The sequence below is a fragment of the Onychomys torridus genome, chromosome 10, assembly GCF_903995425.1.
Source record: "Onychomys torridus chromosome 10, mOncTor1.1, whole genome shotgun sequence".
Classification (NCBI taxonomy): Eukaryota; Metazoa; Chordata; class Mammalia; order Rodentia; family Cricetidae; genus Onychomys; species Onychomys torridus.
Genome location: NC_050452.1, coordinates 30,800,380 through 30,819,045, shown reverse-complemented (window position 1 = coordinate 30,819,045; position 18,666 = coordinate 30,800,380). Strand labels below are relative to the sequence as shown.

At 44.0% G+C, this 18,666-nt stretch overlaps 1 protein-coding gene across 2 annotated transcripts in view; it reads left to right on the top strand.

Annotated features, from left to right (window-relative positions):
* Window positions 1-18,666, top strand: part of Tbc1d14 (TBC1 domain family member 14) — a 91,110-nt gene that overhangs the window by 10,147 nt on the left and 62,297 nt on the right. For both annotated transcript variants that reach the window (XM_036200912.1, XM_036200913.1), the window contains exon 2: window positions 1,109-1,847. In XM_036200912.1, the coding sequence (XP_036056805.1) occupies window positions 1,126-1,847 (722 nt within the window). In that variant the 5' untranslated portion in view covers window positions 1,109-1,125. The remainder of the gene's footprint in view (window positions 1-1,108; window positions 1,848-18,666) is intronic.

The following is an 18,666-nucleotide window of genomic DNA, read 5'->3' as shown; positions in this document are numbered from 1 at the left end:
GGAATAGCATGTCATGTCATGGACCTGAGTGAGCATGGTAGTGCTGTGGAAAGGTATGGCCAGTTGGGGTATACTTGGGCAGTCTTACTGCAGGTGGAGTATTTGTGTGTGTGTAATTCACTTTGCTGTTTTTCTTATGAAGTTTTGAGACAGCATAAAAACCAAGTTAATGACTAGGATTGAGCCCATGGCTTTGCTCATTTTAGCCAAGTGCCACTACTGAGCTATAGTCCCATTGCAGCCTAATTCACATCTTTTGGTCAGAGGTATCCCATTTATAGTCTGTCCTCTGTGTTATCATTGTACCACTGTGACAGAATGCCTGAGATAAACAACTTGTGAGAATGGAAGGCTTGTTTCAGAGATTTCTTCAGTCCATGTCCTTTGGCCTTGTTGCTTTAGGCCCAGGGAAGCACACAGTGTCATAATAGGAGCAGGTGAAGAATCCTGATTACTTCATGTCATCCAGGAAACAAGGCAATCAAAAGGAAGGGCTTGGGGTCTAAATATGAACTTTAGGGGTATACCTCCAATGATCTAACTTCATCCAACCTCCTAAAGGCTCCACGGTCCTCTAGTTGCACGGCAGTCTTGCGACCAAGCATTCAACATGTGGGCATACAAGATCCAGATTGTAGTGTATTCCCACAAGAACATTTCCTTCCTACCCAGCACAGATCTTGAGCCTCCATTGCTGGCCTGGATGCTAGAGATGTGACTAGGGTGATGGAGCTGATGATAACACTGGTTGCTTACCCTAGGTGATCTTGTGTGTGGGTTATTGCCCGCCTAGTTCATGTCATGAGAATGTGTTCAAACTCTTGTTCTGGGCCTCAGTTAGAACTTGAATGTATAGGATATTTTCTTTAATTCTTTTTGGCATGGGGTATCACACAGGCTGGTTTCAAATTAACAAGCTTCTTGTCTAAGTCTCCTAGCACTGGTTTTACAAATATGTGCCACCATGCACAACTTGTAGGACTCTTTCAAAGGCATCCTTTTTAGTAAGATAACCCAGCCTTTGGAGCTGTGTGTCCAAAGATGCCCGAGGAATGGTATCTTTGGATTTATATACCTGTTTTTAATTTCCACGTCTGTATTTCTCTAGTTTCTTCTTGGACCAAGATGACTGATGGAAACCTTTCCACCTCTATGAATGGTGTAGCATTGATGGGCATTCTAGATGGTCGGCCAGGAGATTCCCTTCAGGACCTGCAACACCTGAGCATTAAGGCACCCATATCACTTTCAGTGCCTGACTATGGACCCACACTAAAAGTTGGTACTTTGGAAGATCGACACAGCCTTCAGTCAGTAGACTCAGGTATTCCTACCCTGGAGATTGGCAACCCAGAGCCTGTCCCCTGCAGCGTGGTCCACGTTAAGAGAAAGCAGTCTGAGTCAGAGGTCATCCCTGAGCGGGCCTTCCAGAGTGCATGCCCCCTGCCGTCCTGTGCACCCTTGGCTCCCACCAGCAGTGAGCAGGAGCAAGTTGTGCGGAAGTCTTCTACATTTCCCAGGACAGGCTATGACTCAGTGAAACTCTACAGCCCCACCTCCAAAGCCCTGAGCCGAAGTGACAATGTCTCTGTCTGCAGTGTGTCTAGTCTCGGCACAGAACTATCAACTACATTGTCGGTCAGCAATGAGGACATCTTGGACCTCATGGTCACAAGCAATTCCAGTGCCATTGTGACCCTAGAGAATGATGATGACCCACAGTTTATTGATGTCACTCTGAGCTCCATCAAGGAAACCAGTGACTTACACCAGCAGGATTGTGTTGCTGAGACTGAGGAGGGGAAGAAATTGAAACTATTCCAACCATTCAGTCACTTCTTTACAAGGTAACACTTTTGCTATTTGGAGCAGAGCCAGGGCATCAGATGTAGACCTATTGCCTTGTGCTTCCTGCTCTAACTGTAGTGTGTCTCCTGTGCATTATTAAGAGCTGTGTCCTACAGACAGTTGTGCCTTTCCCCTGTGCCTCAGAGTACAGTGGAGTAGTGTGTGACCATGTCTGCTACTGAATCAGCTGGTTGGCTTCTGACTGCCATCTCCTGCTTCTGTGTCCTTGGCTCACTTGAACATTCTTTGTTGCTTCTTGGCCTCCTGCCTTTTGGGGGTGGGCTCGCCCACAGGTGGTTATTACCCTTACTTTGCCATTCACTAATTACTTCAGTTTCTTGGGTTAGGCAAAAGGATGCCGTTGAGAGTGGTACCAGCATTAGCAACTCTGTTTCTAATACTTCTCTTAGTGGCAGACACTGGGGCTGGCATTTCCAAGTGCTCCAGTCACACTTCCAGGGCACCTGTCTGGGCCTTTTCATGTGTTCTGGCCTTGGCCTTGCTGTTGAGGCATGTGCCGTTGCTACCGTGCAGCCACACAATTCTTATTGTGTTGATCCTGCCATGTGCACCCTTCCTTTAGTGCCTTGTCACCCAGGTCTCCCAGGGTGTGGAGACTGCAGATAATATGTATAGAACTATAATCAGCCCCATATTTTTTTCTTTGGAGGCTTTTGGACTATGAGCTTGGCAGGTGGGATCATATAGCACGTGTTTCTATCAAGTCAGTGTTAGAATTTGCAGTTCTTGGTGTCAACCAGAGACATCTGGGTCTGGGAACATATAGTACCCTAGAGTTCCCCAGTTGCTTTATCAGACAAATGTGGAGTGTCCCCCATCAGCCTAAGACCAGTCCTGAATGAATGGTCTTCATATGTCATGCAGTCTTCTGGGGACACCTTTGTTCTTGATGTGCCAGCTGGCAGGTACCCTCACCTCCAGTGGAGTCCTGGTTGCAGAACTTGGTATTCAGTGATTGCCTTCAGGAGCCCTAGGGAACCCTTGTGTGTCAGAGTCCTTCTGAGGCATCCTGTGTTGGGCATCCCATCTGTGTAGCTGGCTGGTTCCTGTTATCTTGGACGAGTGTTTGCAGTTTTCCAGAGTGCTTTATGTGATTCCTCAGACCAGTCTCAGACAGGAAAGGGGAAAGGAGACAGGTTTTTCAGTCACTTAGGAGACAGGGATTCTTAGCAAACCTTTTTTGAAATGGAGGTGAGGTAGCATAATGGGAACAGCTTGGTTTACATGTCACATCCTAGCTATGTGACCTTAAACATCATTTACCTTCACTGAGGTTTCTGAATCCCTAGCAGAGTACTGAGAAAGGGTACTGGGTGCCTGGTGTGTTATTGGCTCTCTTCACTCACCTTTGTTATTCCGGTCATCAGGGTGTTTGCTGTCTCAGCTCATTTACCCCAGAATTGGAGTGAAAAAGCCCAATTGTGGTTGTGGGATTAAGTGGGTTAATATGTGCAAGGTTTAGTGCAGATTCTATCTAACACATGTATGATGTCTTTGTTAGGGTTACTATTGCTGTGATGAAATACCATGGCCAAAAGCAAGTTGGGGAGAAAAGGGTTTATTTGGCTTACACTTCCATATCATTGTTCATCATTGAAGGAATTTAGGACAGGAACTCAAATAGGGCAGGATCCTGGAGGCAGGGGCTGATGTAGAGGCCATGGTGGTGGTGGTGGTGGTGGGGGGGGCTTCTGCTTACTGGCTTGCTTAACATGACTTACTCAGCCTACTTTATTTTATTTTATTTTATTTTTTTTCGAGACAGGGTTTCTCTGTAGCTTTTGGAGGCTGTCCTGGAACTTGCTTTGTAGACCAGGCTGGCCTCAGACTCACAGAGATCCACCTGCTTCTGCCTCCCGAGTGCTGGGATTATAGGCATGCGCCACCACCGCCCGGCTCAGCCTACTTTGTTATAGACCTAGGTGCACCAGCCCAGGGATAGCACTACCCACAATGGGCTAGGTCCTCTCCAATCAGTCACTAATTAAGAAAATGGCCTACAGCTAGATAGTATGAAGCCATTTTCTTAATCGAGGTTCCTTCCTCTCAGTTGACTTTAGCTTGTGTCAGGTTGACATAAAACTATCCAGTAAAATGGCTTTATATATCAGCTGTTAGGAGCGATCATGGCTATTCCCTGGTTTATTGCTACCTTTGTCTTGTAGGGAAATGGTAGAGTTGAGTTGTCTGTTGAGGCCTCTTCCCCTCTGGGGGAAATGCCTTCATTTTGCAGTTCCTGGCCCTCTTATTCCTTGGATCCTGCCTGTTTGTTTATCTTTATCCAGCTCTGACACTGTAATAGGGAGCCACACTGAAGCAGATGGGATATAAAAACAAATGAATCAAAGTGATATGGCAGTGCACTGAGCCTAGTGGTGTCCCTTCCCCTTTCTAGAGTCTCAAAATCTTAGAGAAGAGTTCCACCCTCGAGTTACTTTGGGGGACAGGGTCAGTGGGACACACACTGAACATGGACAATTAAGTATAGCACAGAGAATGTTCAAGAATGCAGCCCAAAGCCTAGCCCAGGTGCTCAGAGTACTATAGACTGTAACAGTGTATGTGCAGGGTGGACCAGGGCTAGAACTGATCCCATGGGGATCCCAGGCCAGGCTATACCATCTTATTCCTTGTCTGACCCCTCACCTTCCTGCATTCTGCTCTCTACAACCTCAGTGAGTTTATTATCTCTAAGCTGTGGAAAGATGTGTGGGGGTGGTATTGTGGGAAGCTGGTCTAGGAGAATATGGCTCCAGTTAGAGGAAGTAGTGGAGATGATCAGAGAGCTTCTGAACCTGACTTCTTGGTGAGGTACCTACATGAGACAGGTACGGTGGAGCAATAGCTGTCCCATGGACCTTGTCGGCATAGCTACTATTTGTTCTTCCTTTACTTGCTGTAACATACACTTGTGTACCCGACTACTCTGAGCTGTAGACAGGTTCCTTCCTAGGCATGGTGGATGTTTTGGGAGGGTGGGCACTGCAGTTGGGAGCACTGGTTCAAGGCTCAAGTGGGCTATGTTATAATTGTGTGACCTTCAACAGCTTTAATGGGGAAAAAGAGCTCAAGTAGGTTCAAATAGCTATGGCACCTAGTTTCCTGGGATTGCTTAGGTAGTAGCTTTCACTTGTTTGAGCAGACATATTTTGCTTCCTAATTCACTTTCGAGCTTTTGACCCCATACTGTACATTCATTAGTTGAACTCATTGCCCAGTAACTTAGAGCATGATTTCTGCACCAGGCACTGTTTATGTTTGAGATGGATACTTCGCTGTGGGCAGCTGTTCTGTGTGTTGCAACTATCCTGACCTCTGCCCACTAGATACTGGCACCATCCTCCAGTTGTGAAGACCAAAATGTCTCTAGACATTATTGCCACATATCCTGGGGGTAGAGGTGGGTGAAGAAGAGTGGGGAGAATCACCAGCCTTTCAGATGCACTGGGCTAACAGGTTATAACTGTTGGTACTTAATAGCTTCCTCAAGGTCACTTGCTAGTGTCCTTTGAGCAGAATCCTCAGTTTACATGGGAGAGCGGTGTTAAGAGGGCCTATGAATGCAGTGTAGTAGAACCTACAGTAGAATTTAGTGGGTGAGGAATTTAGTAGCATGCCTGTGATGTGGCTGTTTTCTCAGGCGATGGGACTGGTTTACTTGAAGCCAAAGGTTTAATCTGCTAATCCACGTCAGTCTAGGAAGTAGTAATTAGCTTTTCTCGCTTACATCTTCTGTCATGTGGCCTTTTATTAAGCTCTCAGAGGAGGTGATCACAGAGGGTCATTTGTTAAAAATGTCCAGCAAAACAAAAACAAAAAGAAAACAAAGTAAAAGAAAGCCAGGAGGTGGTGGCACATGCCTTTAATCCCAGTACTCAGGAGTCAGAGGCAGGTGGGTCTCTGAGTTTGTTTACTAGTCACAGTCCTGGTCTACAGAGTGAGTTCTAGGACAGCCCAGGCTACACAGAGAAAGCCTGTCTCAAAAAACAAACAAACAAACAAAACAACAACAACAAAATGAAGGCAAACAGACCCTGCCAAAGGAGGGCATAGGGTAGAGGCAGCCTTTGGGGATGCACTTGGCTGTGCTTAAAGGTCTGGTCTGGAATGATGAACTCTCTAGTCTGCTTCCTGGACTGGCAGAGAGCCCTTTGCGGGTACAGTCTGTGTCTGGCTAGCCTTGCTTCTACTTGTAATTCAAAGACAGAGTGGGAGGACCATGGTGGTTTGAGAGCTGGGGCTGGGGAGTCTCACCAGTCATGTCATTTTGTGCTATGTGACCCTGAGGAAGTCATTTAACCCCTGCAGCCTCTAGTGTGAACTTGAGTGACCTGGGATTAACTGGAAAAGAGCTAATGTGAGAGGGATAGACCGTAACTCAGTGTTCCAGCATTTGCCTAGTGCGTGTGAGGTCCTGTGTTCTATCCCTAGCACTGCAAAACAAATACAAGAACCACCCAAGTGAAGTGCTAATAATGCAAGTGTTCAATGAGGAAATAGAAGTTAACTCATAAGGCAGAGTGTGCTCAATACATACACTGTTTCTGGCCTGCTTTTCTGCTTTTGTTGGGGTTTCACATGTGGTTTCAGTGTTGTTTTTAAAAATTCTTCTTTGTAAAGATGTCTGCTACCACTGGTTTACAAGGGAATCTTCAGTTAGATACTTCGCTATGATATGAATACGTTTAACCACAGTTTTAGCTCTGTACAGAGCTTGGGATTTGATCCATTGGCTGGTGACCATAGAGTATGGTAAGGAGGAAATTTAGGGACAGGAGGCAGCTTTTGAAAAGGAGATGAGTTTATTTACCAGGAGCTGGGTGCACTTTTGTGTGCGTGGTGCTGTTCTTTCCTTTGCATGGCTGCCTTTTTCAGGTGGCACAGTAACGGGGAGTAGCATGAGGTGGGACCCTGGACTGCCAGTTCATCCTTGGGCTGCTTCAGGTTGCTTTCCTGGACTTCATTAGCTGCAGAGAAGTCCACTCCTGGTCTCTTGCTGCTAGATATGAATTAGGACCATCTCCCCATTTGTGAGGACATTGAGGCAGAAATGAGCTGCAGGCCATTTTTCTCCTCTCTTTGCTGCTCTCTGGTACCTGCTGATGTTGTAGAGATTGGAGGCTCTCCTACAGCTTTGACAGGGTCTGTTTTCAGCTTCCTGGATGCTAAGAGCATTGTCATGCAGGAGAGTCCCATGTCCCCTTCCAGAGGCAGTGATGTTGAGTTCCTCCCGGGTTCCTTCCTTCCTTCCTTCCTTCCTTCCTTCCTTCCTTCCTTCCTTCCTTCCTTCCTTCCCCCTCTCTTTCTCTCTCTCTCTTTCCTTCCTTCCTTCTCTCTCTCTCTCTCTCTCTCTCTCTCTCTCTCTCTTTTTTCTTAAGACAGGGTTTCTTTGTGTAGCTTTGGAGCCTGTCCTGGGACCCTGTAGACGAGGTTGGACTCAAGCTCACAACAGAGACCTGCCTGCCTCTGCTTCCCAAGTGCTGGGATTAAAGGCCTTCATGCACTGCCACCACCACCCAGCACCTGCTGGGTTTCTTGAGTTCAACAATTCCAGTAGCAGCTCCCATTTACATCTCAGGTACATCATTTTGTGTTGCTCAGTGACCTATTCCTAGGAGCCAGGGGATCATTCTCTCAGAACCAACTTCTTCGTGTGATCTTGAAATCATCTTATTCCTTGTGTTAAATCCATTTCTGCTTTACATACCTAGAATTTTTTTTAAATCTTGCAACCGTGAACTTACTGATTCAGGAACATATTGGTAATTTTTCTTGTATGCATGGAAATCGTGGCAGAGACTGATTAACTTGTCAGGGGATTTAGAGCTTGAGTCTTCGACCTTTAAGTTTATGATCTGCAACACAGAAATAAATTCACACTTTGTTATTGGGTGAAATGGGAAGGGGTGTACTTGGATATGTATTAGCTGTATGGTTGACATAGTAATCTTGATTTAGTTTTATATTGTTTGACTTATTTTCTAATGCTATGACCATTTTGGAATTAGCACCAGGGTGATGATGAGAGGTTGTATTTGGTTTATAATTACGACTTTTCTACAAAATCTGTTTGCTAGTGTCCTATGCCTTTGAGCATTCTAGGTATACCAGAACACTTGCTGTGTATTTGAGCTGCTGCTGGTGTATGCACATGCTTGTGTGTTGCTGAGATACCAGGGAAGGAGGGCTGGGCAATAGTTTCTTGACCTAGCTGTGTGATGGTGTCCTGTGGTCTTGGGTAAGGCAGACACTTGGGTATAGTTTTTGTGTGCTTGTCTATGAAATAAGCTAAGGTACTTAATCATGGGACTGTGAGAATAAAAAGAGCCTTCTCATATAATCAGCATGTTGGGCTCTAAGAGAAGGGAGATGATTTCAAGATGGACAGGCTGCTGCAGGCAGCAGCTGCTGCAGGCTGATCCACTATGTCAGATCTCTCTGCTGTGGAGTGAGGAAAGACAATAATAAGATAAAACAAAACTAATAGATTGGAATAGGACAGAACAAACAGAAGGAAGAGAGCCTAAGGAAAGGCACATGAAACAGATAAAGTTGCAGAGACTACTTCTTTATACACAGGAATCCCATGAAAACGCTAAACTGGAAGGCATAATATATATGCAAAGGACCTGTAGGGTAAAAAGAGAGAGAATATATACATATATGTGTGTGTGTGTGTGTGTGTGTGTGTGTATGTGTGTGTAAAAATAAAAATAAGATAAAAAACAACAACCCTGACTTGATATTATGAGACAAGAAACCTACAATGATGCTGTTGAGTTTGTTTTCTGTTGGCCATCTAGTGCTGGGCATGCAGCCTGCCCTTAACAGGAGTTTGTTTCCCTAGTTGAGAGTCCTTTGGAGAAAATTAAATTTTCATTTGCAAGTGGTTGTCAATTGGAGATAGCTTCTGGATTAGGAATGGGGGCATGTGTTCACTTCTTGTTTTAGCTCTTGACTCCATCTGGTACAGACCCATGTACATGCTGCTGAGTTTATATGTTCTTCTGTGGCTTTAGAGGGCATATTTTAAACCTGAGTGATATTTCTCTGTATGGATTTGGCATAGTTTATCTATTTGCCCACTTAAGGGCATTTTAGTTCCTTCTAAGTTTAGGCATACATGAACAGTTGCTGTGTTGTAAAGATCCATGTGGATGTAAGTTTTCGGATATTTTGGGTACTTGCCAAGGAGTGCAATTGCTGTACTGTCTGTTAAGCTTGTTTAGTGTTGAAGAAGCTGCCTGTTTTCCAAAGTGGCTTCACTGTTTTCTATTCCCACCAGCAATGAATGAGAATTCCTGTTGCTTTGTCTCCTCACTAGTGTTTGCTATTATCACTTCTTGTTGTATTGCTCTGGTTTTCTTGATCAAATAGGAAGCAGGATCCCTAGTTGACAATGTTCTGGGATAAGTTTCTATAACAAAATACCATTGAAACGAATGGTCTGGAAACACCAATTCTGGAGGCTGGGAAGTTCAAGATAGAGGTCTAGCAGATTTGATATCCATTGACACACCAAGCTTGTTTTGATGGACGGTGTATTAGTTACTTTTCTTGTTGCGGTGAACAACTTAAGGAAGGAAGGATTTTATTTTGCCTCACAGCTTGTAGGTCCAGTAGTCCATCGTGGCAGGGAAGGCATGGTGACAGGGGCAGGAGGCAGCTGGTCCCATTGCATCTGAAGTCAGGAAGAGAGACAGGTGAGCCAATGGCATGGTGCTACTCATTCTTAGAGTGGCTCTTCCTTCTTCCATTAGGCCTTTCCAGAAATACCCTTAGAGATATACTAGGGATGTATTTCTGTGGTGATCCTTAATCCCATCAAGTTAGCAGTCAAGATTAACCATCCCAGACAGCCATCTTTAAAAAAATATTTTAATATTTATTTTTATTGTGTGGAAGTTGGGGACATGGATGCCAGAAAAAGATGTTGTACCCCTTGGAACTGGAGTTACAGGTAGTTGTGAACTGCCCAATGTGAATTCTGGGGACCAAACTTGGGTCCTCTGGAAAAATAGCAAGCACTCTTAACCACTGAGCCATATCTCCAGCCCTAGTAGCCATTTTTGCTATACCCTCATGTGCTAAAGTGGCAAGTCAACTCTTTGGAGCCTTTTTAAAGTGGACACCAATTTCAGTCATGATGGCTCTTGCCTGAAATACTTCCCAAATCTGTCACTCAGTGCTGTCAACTTGGGGATTAGAATTTCAGCATGTGAATTTGGGAGTGGAGGACATATGTTCAGGCCATAGCCACAAAGGTGGAATATTGGGTTTGAAAGGAGGGGTGATTATCCTGAGAAATGGATGTTTGGGCAGAGAGGGAAACATTGCTGGATCCTGCTGAGGGAAACCAGTCAGTGTGCCTCTGTATTGCCTCAACCCCAGCTATGTTCCCATGCACAGGCGCTGGTGTGGGGTGGTGTCGTTTTTTGGAATATAGTGAAGTAAGTAAAATGTAGGAGTTTAGGATACACTTAAGTGTGGTCACAGTGGTGAATTTTGATTTTGTGCTAGGTAGCACGGGCCCCTTGTGGGTAATGGACAGTGAAAAGAGGTCAGAAGGAGCGTGGTGGCAACTTTGAGGTTGGTTGGTGTTTTCCTGCATGGACCTATTCCACTTAACTGGTGATTTCAGCTATGTTTGGAGACTAGCCAGAGAAGGTTGAGGAAAAGAGGCAAAGTGCCCTCATTTTATAAATATATAAAACACACACACACACACACACACACACACACACACACACACACACACACGCACACCTTATATATTGGGAGGTGAGGAAGGCAGAATGCCATCTCAAGTTCCTTGTTCTAATAGGCACTGCTCCGGTGGGCAGGCCTTGGTAAGAGAGACCTTCTCATGGTTTAAGAAGATAGCACCCATTTTTCAAGGAGAGGTTGGTTTGGGCTGGAGGGTGGTACGTGGTTCCTATGTCTGGGGTAGGAGAGGACTCTGAATAGCCCTGAATGTAGAGCATGCAGATGCCCCTTATCAAGGGCCCACTGGTGACTGTAGTGCTCAGGAGGTATGTGGGTCAGGGATGCTCGGGGCACTCTGCTCTTAGGTGGGCATAACTAAGCACTGTCCTCTAGAGAGGTCCAGGTTAAGAAGAGAAGTAAATGTAACAGGAAATTCTCAGGAGGAACATGGACCATCATCATGTGGTTATGAGGTACTACTTCCTCTTCTTTAGTCCTGGTCCTCTCTAGGGACCCCACCCTTACTTCCAGCTGATTGTCTACACTTGGTGTTCCGTTGGCATTTCCCACTAGGAAAGAGCCTATATAGCTTCCTCAGTAGTCCAGGCTGGCCTTGAACTCAAAGATATCCACCTGCCTCTGCCTTCCAAGTGCTGGGATTAAAGGCGTGCGCCACCACCGCAGGGCCAATTGCAGTATTCTTAAGGGCTAGCACAACAGACACCCTTCTCTGAAGCTTCTCCAGTGCAGAGGTGTTCCTACAGAGTACTGTACTCTTTCCTATCTCATACAGGTCACTCTAGACTGGAATTGTCACTCTGTCATTCTGCCCTATCTCCTTCAGGCCAGCTGTCCTGTCTCCTGCAGGCCAGCTGTAGTCTAGTATTGTCATATGGTCTTGGTTTTTCTGTGAGCTCCTCAAGGTCTGGGCCTGGGTCTTAGTCATTCCTGATCTCAGCTCTTCCCAGCTACCATTCCTTAGTCTTGGAACATCAACAGCACATAGTCCAAACATGAGTATGGACTCATGTTTCTGGAGCCAGTGTAAGTGATTTTAATCCTGTGGTAGGAAATACTCTATGGTTTGGTGTTTGTTGTATTAGGGAAAACAAGGGTTCTGCTGGCTTATGAGGAAAGTGGCCCAGATTTACTGGGGTACAGAGGAATGGCACATTGGGTTTTAGAAGCCCATCAGATTAGGAATCTGCATTCATCCTGGATCAGTGAGCTAGAAGAATCTTCAGACATTAGACAGCTCACATTGTACTGCAGGGCAGGGCTTGCTGTTTGACTTTGGTTTAGTGAGTACAAATGAGGCACAGATTTAAAGCAAAGTCTAAAGATAATCCTTTCCAGCAGCTTCCATAAACAGTAAGTTATCTTAAATACATACAGGGTAAAACATCAATTAAAGAAGTAGGAAGCTTTTATTGGTTAAAGAGCAAAGTTCTCAGCACAATAGAAATGTCAGAGACATATTAACAAAATAGTCAGCTGGAGATATGGCTCAGTGACTGATCATGTGTCTAGTATGTGGAGGCCCTAGATTCAGTCCTCAGCACTGAAAATTAAAATAAAAATGATTATGAAAATTCCTGTTTGTTGAGAAAAAGCATCCAAGTTCCACTCTTAGAGGTTAGACTTAACTGGTTTAGGATGAAATGTATGCATCAGAACTTGTAAGCACTCCTTGGCAATTCTGGAATGTAGGGCAAGCAAAGCCAGCTCTGAAGTATGGGCTGTACTTGGAGAGTATTTCCCTCTCCTACATACCTCATTGTTTTCAATGAGTTTCCCGATTACCTCGTCTTTGGGGAAAGTCATCCATTACAGTATAAATAGTATGCTTCCTAGTGGTAAGCTGCTTGGAGAAGGGGACCTAGACTTGTGGTCGTCAGTGATTCCTCCCAGTGTTTGGCATAGTGCTTAGGATATAAGTTGATTTGATATGCATTTGTTGAATGAAACTATAATTCTTATCAATATGCTTCATGTTAGATAAGATACTTGGTCTTTCATAATTAATCAGTTGTTCTCTGGTTAGTAAGCACATTGACTGATAGATGCCTAGGAACCTAGCGGTGACATCACTGTTCTATGAATGGAGGCTGTGAGGGCTCATTTCTGCCCAGAGTCAGGCAGGCTAGGCAGCTGCAGTTTGAACCACATTCTGCTGGAGTACATATCCCAGGAGTACACTTTCTACCTTTAGTCAGACTTTTCTCCTTAAGATTTCCAGTGCTAAAGGAGCATAGCCCTCTCCTGACTCCACTAAGATGGCTGCAATTCCAAGATTACTTATGATTACCATGTGGACAAACTGCTCACTATTGATGTTTCTTTTCCCCCTTCTTCTTAGTATTCAGTTAGAGATTAGGAATAGATTGCATTTTCTTAGTAAAGTACATTTTATATTAATTTACACAGCCACTTTCATGCTGCTTTCTTTTTTTAGATTTAGTTTGATAATTTTTAATTATGTGTAGATATGTATGTCTGCATATGAATATGTGTACATGGAGGCCCCTGGAGTGGAGTTAGTTACAGGTTATAAACTGTGTCATGTGGGTGCTGGAAACTGAACTTGGGCCCTCTGGGAGAGCAGCAAGTGTTCTTAATAGCCTATCCATCTCTCTAGCCCCTTTGCTCTGCTTTCTTTCTCTCTTCATAAAAATCTAAGTTGATATTAGAGAGTGGAGCTAGGCTTAATTTTTCTTTCCTGTATTTGCATGTTAGGGAGTGTTTAGAAGAGATTGGGAGCTTGTGGGTAGGGGAAATATGGGCCTTGTGGACTCTGTGACCTTCTGTGGACACTTGCAGAGGAGTCATTTCAGGGTCAGATTAATGAGTTACTCAGCAGGTTTTATGCCAGGCCTTAGGATACAGAGACCAAGTAGGAAGGCCCTCACCTTGTAGTGGAAGGTAGGCCTTTCAGAAACTAGGATCCTGGCCTCTAAGGTGTCTCAGCAGGTTTAGTCACTTGCCTCCTGCCAAGCCTGACGACCTGGACCCTCATAGTGGTCCTATGATCTTCACATGTAATTGATTTGTTTTGTTTTGTTTTGTTTTTTTGAGACAGGGTTTCTCTGTGTAGCTTTGCACCTTTCCTGGAACTCGCTCTGTAGACCAGGCTGGCCTCGAACTCACAGAGATCCACCTGCTTCTGCCTCCCGAGTGCTGGGATTACAGGCGTGCACCACCATCGCCCGGCTTCACATATAATTGAAAACAAACAAAAATATTTCCTTTAAAAAAAAAAAAAAAGAGAGAGAGAGAAAGAAACTAGAATCCCTGCTTCCAGCTCTATGTCTAAGTGGTTTGAGAGCACAGCAGTGGCTGTGTTGGGAGGGACATCCAGCCAGACTGCAAAGGAGGGTGGCAGAGCTGAATTCACTTTGTTGGAGTGTACAGCAAAGCACACAGATTAGGCATTGAGTGTGAGCACACTCATATGAATGCCACTGGATTAGCAGCCTGCAGAAGCCTCTTTGGGGGCCCTTCCCTGGCAATACCTGTCTTGCAGAAGGTGACCACTGTTTAGCTAAATGGAGTAAATGTGGTTTGCATTCCTGGGTTTGGCCTCCTTGGCTCATATTGTGTGTGCTTTTGTGGATAGTACTTTGCTGAGTCTCAGCACTGAAGGGTGATGCTGATCATAATACTTTTGTGCCTGTATGTTGAGGCACATACACCTGGGCAGAATCCCAGAGTCTGTTTTGTCCATGCCAAGCCTCTTCCCAGTGTAGATACGGCTCTTCACACTTTGCTGGCTCTGTGGGCAGATAGCTTGGTCAGCAGCCTCTTTAGACATAGGTATTGCCACTTTTGTTTTCTTTGTTCATCCTGGTGGCAGGTTAGGGCTGTACAGGTTTTAATTTGCATTTTTATTTTAATGATAGGCTCCATCTTTTTATATTGTATTTGACGCTTGGAATTTCATTTGTGGTGGTTTTTGTTTATTGTTATTATTGTTTTTTTCTGTGAAGCTGGGAGGAACTTAGGCCTTATGCATGTTAAGCATGTGTTCCATATCTGGGCTGTATCCCCATAAAGTTGGTTTATAGGTACATTTTGTGTATTCAGGATAAGCATCTCTTTTCAAATACATGTGCCACAAATACCATACCCTTCACTGTGACTTCTTCTTCTTCTTCTTCTTTTTTTACACACTGCTTATTATGTTGCCCAGATTGGTCTCAAATTCAAATGTTCTTTCCAAATGATTGGGAATACAGATACACACTACCACACCCAGCTCATAGAGAACGTTTTAATCTTCCTAATGTTTGTTATGTTTTGTTGGCTTTATGAACAAAGATATATTAGGCTGTAACCAATTCTACATCTTCATTTTATGGTATGTGATTTCTTGTTACCTGTGTAGGAACTGTTATCGTCTAGCTGTTTGGTTGTTTTGCTATTCCCAATGGGTCTGTGAGCCCGGATTGTCTGAGGGAGCCCTGTACATGCAGTATGCAGACCATTTTTCTCACTGAACCTTTGAGGGAACCAAGAGACTGTCCCCCACCCTTACTTTCTCCTTCACTAACACCACAGTAGTTTTCAGTCAGTCAGCTGTGTGAGAGGCCTCGTGACTGCCAAGTGTGCTCTCCCGCTTGGTCTTCTGTGGCATTGCCTGTGCTGGCTGGCCTTGGTCCTTTGCATGTCCATGGCAATTTTATAGCTTCGTAGTTTCCTTTTAAAATTCCCCAAGGTTTCTGTTTGGGATTTTATTGACATTATAGCTCAATGAAGTCTTCTTAGCCTTGAATGTGTTGGTTTCTCCATTAGTTTAGGTTTTGTTTATTGTTGTTGTTGTTTCTTAAAGCTTATTTTTTTATGTAAATGTCTTGTGTTTCTTTCAATAAATTTATTACTAAATGGGCTAGTGAGATGTCTCAGGAGATAAAGGAACCTGCTACTAAGCCTGACAACCTGAGTTCCATCCCTAGGACCCACAAGGTAGAAGGAGACACCTAACTTCCACAATTGTTCACTTGCATGCTGTGGCATATGCTTCCCATAATAAATAAATAAAAATTTAAAAAATTTAAAAATTATTCCAAGATACTATTTTTGATAGTTTTATAATGTGTAGTTATGACTCTGGGTAGTGTTAATTTTTGTTTATTTGTTTTTGAGACAGGGTTTCACTGTGTAGTCCTGGCTATCCTGGAACTTACTTTGTAGACTAGGCTGGCCTCGAACTCACAGAGATCCTCCTGCCTCTGTCTCCTGAGTGCTGGGATTTAAGGCGTGTACCACCACCGCCCAGCTCATAGTGTTAATTTTTATGTATATAGTTTGAGTCTTGTATCCTTGTGGTCTGTAGTCTTGCTCTATTCAGTTACTCTAGTAGTTTATCTGTAAACCCTTTGGATTATTCTGTAGACAGTAACCACTGTCTGTGCATGAACTTGTTTCTTTTCCATCTGTTGCCTCTCATCTTGTTTTCTTGCCTTATTGCTTCCTCACCTCCCCCACATGGTGTTATGTTGATGGGCGCTAGCAGAATCCCTGCCTGCGTCCTGACCTCTGAGAGTGTGGTCCACATTGCTATAGGATACCTTTGATCAGATGTATGGCTTTCTCTAATAGATAGCTTTTCTCAGACATTCCCATTGTTTGCTTATTTATTTATTTTTGTTTTTACATCCCAATCAAAGTTTCTTCTCCCTCCCCTCTTCCCAGTTTTCCTCCCCCTTCCTTTCCCTCCCCTGGACATTCCTTTTTATTTCTAGTTTTAAGGTCTTAAAAAAGTCATTCCTTTTTTTTTTTTTTTTTTGTTTGGTTTGGTTTTTTTTTTTTTTTTTTTGGTTTTTTTGAGACAGGGTTTCTCTGTAGCTTTGGAGGCTGTCCTGGAACTTGCTTTGTAGACCAGGGGGCCTCAGACTCACAGAGATCTACCTGCCTCTGCCTCCTGAGTGCTGGGATTATAGGCGTGTGCCACCACGGCCCGGCAAAAAAGTCATTCCTATCTTGCACTTTATTGAATGGTTATTCTCCATCCGTTGCGGGCTATGTTTTCTTCTCTACCTTTTTTGGGGGGTGGGTAGGATGGGAATGCCATTGTATTTTCCTAATGATTTAATATTCTTAGAACAATCCAATTGTTTATGACACATTATACTTTTTATTTGATAATATTTTGTTTTTAATTTTTCTGTATTGTTTTCCTTTTAGCTTTGGTATCAAGAACCTCATATGAGGTGTGTTCTTTCTATGTTATCAGATAGTTTCTATAATTTTCTCTGGGGCTGGTTGGATGGCTTAACTGGTGGGTGGTTGCCACTAAGCATGATGACCTGAGTTCAGTCCCAGGGACCCCCATGGTGATGAGAGAAGTTGTCTACTAAGGTCCACAGGCATGCTGTGGCACATATACCTCCCTTACACACACAAAATAAAAATGTAATAAAAAAGATATTTTTTCTTTTGTGGTTGGATCTATGGTTATGTCAAAACACATTGACCTATATGCCCCCAAAGTCAGCTTTACTGTATCTGAGTTCCATAATAAAAGTACTTCAGTTCAGTGTAGGGAACTTTTAAACATGTGTTCATACTCCACTGATACCCCACCCCCAAACTTTATATCAGATGATCCTCAAAGGGGCAGCAGAAAGTTGAGCACTTCCCACCCCTTTCTCCCCCTTCACTACAGATTGAACCCTGGACTTCGTGTGGTCTAGGCAGGTGTTCTGTCACTCAGTTATTTTCTTAGTAATGATGCCAGTGAATGTGTTTGCTGAGGGACCTAATAAATTCTTGGGATGATCCTTGGAAAGAAGGACTAAGAAAGTCTTGTTCTTTATGGGTCTGTATTCCTTCTTTCCATGTTTGGAAGACTTCTTTGTGAGTTTTTAAATTATGGAGGTAACATTCTTTATTGTCCGATATTATATAAACTAAAACTACAGATGGTTGAGGAAGTTGAAGGAGACATGAGGCTGCCTTCATGAGGCTGTGGGCTTTGTACTGCAGGAGAACAGAAGGGTCCTCCTATCCCCTTTCTTCCCTCCCCTTCCTCCCCACTGTGTATCAAGTGACATTGCATTCCTTGGAGTTGCCACCTCCTTGTTCCAGACAAGGTCACTGACTGTTGAGCAAATAAATGTTCCTAGTGGAGCTACAGACATAGGGTTTCTGTCGAGTGGTGGTGGAGCTGACAACTGCCTGTGGAGGGGACTTCTAAAGGACTGAGGGTTGGCATGTGGGTTGATAACAGCCCCAGGAGAACCAACCTGTAGTTAACTACTGGTGGGCTTAGAGCTGATCTCTTGTAGGACTTGAAGTCGTTAGATCTTTCTTGTTTGTTTTTGAGCCAGCATCTCGCTATATATCCTGGAGCTCTCTGTGTAGTCCAGACTGACTTCAGATGCTTGATTCTCCTGCCTCAGCTTCTGGAGTGCTGAGTTTATGATTCTCATCACACCTAGGGTGTTCGTTTTTTAAGACAAGGACTCAGTAGTCCAGGCTCTTGGATTTACATGTAGCCAAGGATGACCTTGAACTTCTGATCCCTCTGTTGTCACCTGATTTTTGTTTGTCTGTATAACAGCCCTGGCTGTCCTGGAATTTGCTCTGCAGACTAGGTTGGCTTTGAACTCACAGAGATCCGCCTGTATCTGCCTCCTGAATGCTGGGATTAAAGGTGTGTGCCACCATGGCTGGCCTGTTGTCACTTTCTGAATGCTGGGATTACAGGCTTGTGCCATCATGCCTGGTTGATCTTTGCTAGGGATCAAACCCAGGACTTCCTGAATGTTAGGCAAGCAATTGAATTTCATCCTTAGCCCTAACCTATTCATTGTTTTTAAAGATTTTATTTAATTTTAATTTCATTGTGCACGTACATGTGCATGCGCAAGATGTCAGATTTCCTGGAGCAGGGGTTGAGGAACTAAAGTCAAGCCCTCTAGAAGAGCAGGAAGTTCTTTTAACCGAGTCATTTCTCTAGCTTCTGTTTTGTTTTTTAAAACAGTATCTGCAGTTGTGAATGAGAGAGAATCTCCCCCCACCCCCAGTGGTTTTCAAATGGGTGTTTGGACAGTGAGTCACATGATATGGTTCACTTACATACTTAACATT